This window comes from Lactuca sativa, chromosome 9, assembly GCF_002870075.4.
Source record: "Lactuca sativa cultivar Salinas chromosome 9, Lsat_Salinas_v11, whole genome shotgun sequence".
Lineage (NCBI taxonomy): Eukaryota > Viridiplantae > Streptophyta > Magnoliopsida > Asterales > Asteraceae > Lactuca > Lactuca sativa.
The window spans coordinates 169,454,022-169,458,745 of record NC_056631.2 but is presented as its reverse complement, the minus strand read 5'-3'; the positions used below and the strand labels follow the sequence as shown (position 1 = coordinate 169,458,745).

General features: G+C 35.6%; 1 protein-coding gene across 1 annotated transcript; it reads left to right on the top strand.

The window, feature by feature from the left end:
* Window positions 1–1,431: 1,431 nt before the first annotated feature.
* On the top strand, window positions 1,432–2,222 carry LOC111912728 (histone H2A.6). The gene is made up of 2 exons (XM_023908462.3): window positions 1,432–1,711; window positions 1,817–2,222. Exons 1-2 carry the CDS (start codon window positions 1,523–1,525, stop codon window positions 2,024–2,026), a joined length of 399 nt encoding a protein of 132 aa, XP_023764230.1. The 5' UTR covers window positions 1,432–1,522; the 3' UTR covers window positions 2,027–2,222.
* The last annotated feature ends 2,502 nt before the right edge of the window (window positions 2,223–4,724 follow it).

Here is a 4,724-nt window from a genome sequence, read left to right as displayed (position 1 = left end):
GTTTCGTTTTGGTCTTGAGAGAGCATTCAGGAGGTTGAGGGCATTTATGTAAGAATTCTTTTATGTATGGTTTCGTTTTGGTCTTGAGAGAGCATTCACCACTTTGACTATTATGGCAAGTTAATATTATAAGATGATAAAAATGTTCTTTTATGTAGGAATTCTTTTATGTATGATTTCTCTCCTTATTAGTTATTAGTTAACTAACATCGTCTTCATGTGTTATTTTCTTAATAGGCTTTACATAATAGATCCTTCTTATGGGGCTTATTTTCGCACCGAGGTGGTGGAATACGTGGAAAAGGAAAAGAAAGCCTAGAGTAGTTGGTGCTCCGAGTGGTGCTGATTGGCAAGCAGCTAGGTATGTAATTATATATGATTTATTTAGTTAGTGTTTTATATTTATCATTTGAATACCTACACTTTGATATTTGATTGTTAAATTAGGAATATGATCACTTGAAAATATTTTCCGATGTTACAACTAAAATATCCGCTTTAAAGTATGTAACATCAAATATTTTTTTTTTCTGAACTTGTGAAAATGGAGGCCACCATCACTCAGATGATCTTGAGTCAAGATGAACAAAAGAAAAACATAACCCTATCGATGAAAACAAAGTAAGATAAATATTGTGACAACATAGATAATAGAGTAAATTACTGAAATCATCCCTGTGGTTTGGTCAAAATTGCACGTTTGATCCCTAACTTTTTTTTTGCACTCGGATCGTCCCTGTGGTTTGATTTTGTTGCGTTTTTCGTCCCTTACATACATAAAGTTAGGGACCAAACATGCAACTTTTACCAAACCATAGGGACGAAAAACACAACAAAAGCAAACCACAGGGACGATCCGAGTGCAAAAAAAAAGTTAGGGACCAAACGTGCAATTTTGACCAAACCACAGGGACGATTTCAGTAATTTACTCTAGATAATATGAATTATCTCTTGTATGTTGCGGTTGTTTTGGATCCACGCAACAAGCTTGCAAAAATCAGTTATTACAGTGATTTGATCCATGGTATGGTTTTAGAGAAAAGTAAAGAGATAGTGCGAAAGCCCAGATATTTTATATTCAGATTATTGGCCCACAAAGGACCAAAAGCAGAGCCTGTTTTTCCTGTTTACTATAAAAACTTTGTAAACCTTGGCCCATGGGCCTATCGCGATCGTTTGACCCAAAGCACGGGCACAATATCAGATTATCAGTCTAGTTTTCCATCAAGAAACCCATGAAACACTCGTAAGAGAAACGAATTGGGTTTTAATAGTCTGGCCCATGTATAAGCCCAAAACAGGCCAAACTACTACAAAATGGTCACATTCGTCAAACCGTCAGATCTAAGTTGATCTACGGTCATAATGATGATCCGCATGCTTTCATCTTATTGGCCAATATCACAATATATAAACGGAAAGGAGACCATTTCCTCTCACATCAAAAACAGCTTCTTCATCGCTCTTTCTGAATCACCGCCAAACAAACAGCGATTTTCCGACGAGAAATATCGGTGAACGATGGCCGGAAGAGGGAAAACCATAGGATCTGCAGCCGCGAAGAAAGCTACATCAAGAAGCAGCAAAGCCGGCCTCCAATTTCCCGTTGGTCGTATCGCTCGTTTCCTCAAAGCCGGAAAGTACGCCGAGCGTGTCGGTGCCGGAGCTCCTGTGTATCTCGCTGCCGTTCTTGAGTACCTAGCGGCTGAGGTAATTTCCTTGATCCGTTTTTTTCTAATTTAATCGTATTATATTTTTTAGGGTTTCTCAGATTTCCGTCGAAAACATTCAAATCGTGAAATTGATTGATTACAGGTTCTCGAGTTAGCTGGAAATGCAGCAAGGGACAACAAGAAAACTAGAATCGTCCCAAGGCACATCCAATTAGCTGTTAGGAACGACGAAGAATTGAGCAAGCTTCTCGGTGACGTCACCATTGCTAATGGCGGTGTCATGCCTAACATTCACAACCTTTTGCTTCCTAAGAAGGTTGGTGGTTCCAAGCCATCTGCCGACGATGAGTAAGGGTTTCCCAACGAATCATCGAACGTATGTTTTGTGCTGGTTAGGGTTCGAATCATCTCTTTTTTTGTTCTAAATTTGTGTTTTTAGGGTTTCTTACGTTAGGGACATGCTTTTATTTAACTAGTGTGTATATCTGTTGAATTTAGTATGGACACCTTAAACTTCTTGATAATCAATATTGGTTCTATTACTTACATATGCTGTGCCAAAAGATTGACATAATTGATATTTCTGTTTCTGAGATTGGGTAAATTGAATTGGTGTTAAAGATTTGCTATTAATCGATTGATTTGGGCGCTCATTTGTTGTGAATACTAACTTATGAATGAAATTGAGTTCGCAGTTGAAGTTTTTATTATAATCTATCATTGTTTTGTTATATATAACTTGTTAATCACAATTGTTCAATACATAAGCTCGATTTAAATTCAACTTTACGTTTTAATCTGGAGAATGTAATTTAAATTGGGAAACGGTTTTTGTTATGTTGAGTTGAAACAATTTAACCTTTCTATTGGTTAAAGAAAAAACTTTTTAACAACATGCAAGTTAATGGTAACAATTGTCTTAATCCTATGTGTTTTTCGCTATTAATCATACAATCGCAAAAACATGATCATTGTATGGACAAAACAACCTTAATGATATGCAGACTATTACCTATGGCTCCTGGTCTTCAGTTTCTAATAATTACAATTTATTTTTTTAATACAATTTTACTATTAAATCAATTTACTTTATAAATAAGGATATTTACAATTTACAAATTTACAAAAAGGTAATATACGTTTACCTCTTGAAGATCCCATCTAATAATTCCTCTATACCAGTCGCACCCCAAAGCTACAATCCAAACAAGCAATAAGTCTTAAACTTAACCGGTTTATAGTAAACTTAACCGGTTTATAGTCCGGAAGAAGAATGGGTAGGAAGAGGTAGAATTTGATATGTCTTGAGACTTGTCTCTCAAGAGCTCCCACGCTTTATATAGTGCACACATTGTACAAATTATATTCCTCTCCAAGTTTGCTTAATTATGGTACTAATACCATAATTCAAACTATGAACTTTATTGAAAAAAATGGATACCCTCCTTTAATTTATAGTTAACTCGTTATTTACTAATGAATAACAAAGCCCCTTATTATTTATTCTTGTTTTCGGATTAAGTTATATGTATAACACGATATGGATTTGTATTTGTTTATTATGTAACTAACTTATGTCTTGTTGTGTCAATAAATATATCTTCCACATATATTTATCTACTTTTGAACCAAATCCAAATAAAACAAATATCCATATGAAGCCATATTATTGTTTTTCTATTTAATACCTAAGAGTACGAATGAACATTTGGACAAGGGAACCGGAACCGGATAGAATCGATCGGGCCGGGACCGGGATGATATTTTTGTGGATTTTTTGAACCGGTTGAAACTAGAACCGGCAAAAACCGGAACCGTATGTTGCTATTTCTCGATGACCGTTTTCAACATTGAAGACACGGTAAGAACTAGAACTAGTAGAATTGGTGATCCGGTTTGGTTCATATTTTCCACCAAATTCGGTTCCCGGGCCGGTTCTGATGCTCACCCCTACCTAAGAGAATCAACAATAGGAACAATGAAGATCTAGGCGATGGCGATGATTTTGAATGCATGCGACAGTGAAAATTTTGGTGCATGCAGTAGCAGAGATCAACGTCGACTATAATGTGGAGTTGTTACCCACTTGGTAGAGGTGGAAGTTCTTAGACAAGAGGTCTCAGGTTGAAACCCGAGCATATACGAATTAACCGATTTGATGAATTTAATCTAACCAGTGACCGTTCAAACAAAAAAAAATCAAAACTAATAAGTTTGTCAACAATTTCAAATTTTAGAAAATGGATAATGACTTCAAAGGGTAACCGACTATATATTTTATACATATTTAGTCACTTGACTTTTTTTTGTGCATTGTCAACCTTAAACTTATACTTTTGTTTAAATCATACAAATATTACTTGCAATAGCAGGTAAAACCTGTTTTGAGGGATTTAAGTTCCACCTCCGACGACATTTCTGACATTCCTTACATACGACGACATCTATGGTCATCTTCTCCAGCCACATTAGATTTGAAATCACGTTTTTTGAGTTATTGGGTTTCTAAAATGGAATTATTTTAGCATCTCTTAGGAAATCTGATTTCAGCACCATAAAATCGAAAAAATAAATGAGTTCTTGAGTTTATGTAACCAAAAACTCTAGACTGCCAAATGTTTACCATATAGATGAAGAACCAATGAACAGTGGACATTACATTGGAGCTAGAAACTATGGATAAAGCATGGGAGTTGGTTTAAGAAACTTTACCCTAAAAAAAGAACTAACCCTTCAAGATTTTTGAGGTTGAATAAGACAAACGATTCCATCAAGAATACAAAACGCAAGAAAAAGATAACCCTTTTGCCATACACAACTTGGGTACGAAATGAGACATTGTTCTTTGAGATTAGATGCGAACCAAACACCAGAAACGACAACAAAGGAAGAGGGACACGTTGGGTTATGGGATTTGAATAAGATTCAAGGGTTTAATTTCGTGAATTGGGTGAAGAACAGTTTTACAAAGAAAAGCTTTTATGGTGATGAAGATGGATATCGAAGGAACAAAGTTTGACGACGTTTCATAAACCCTAAACCGAATATGG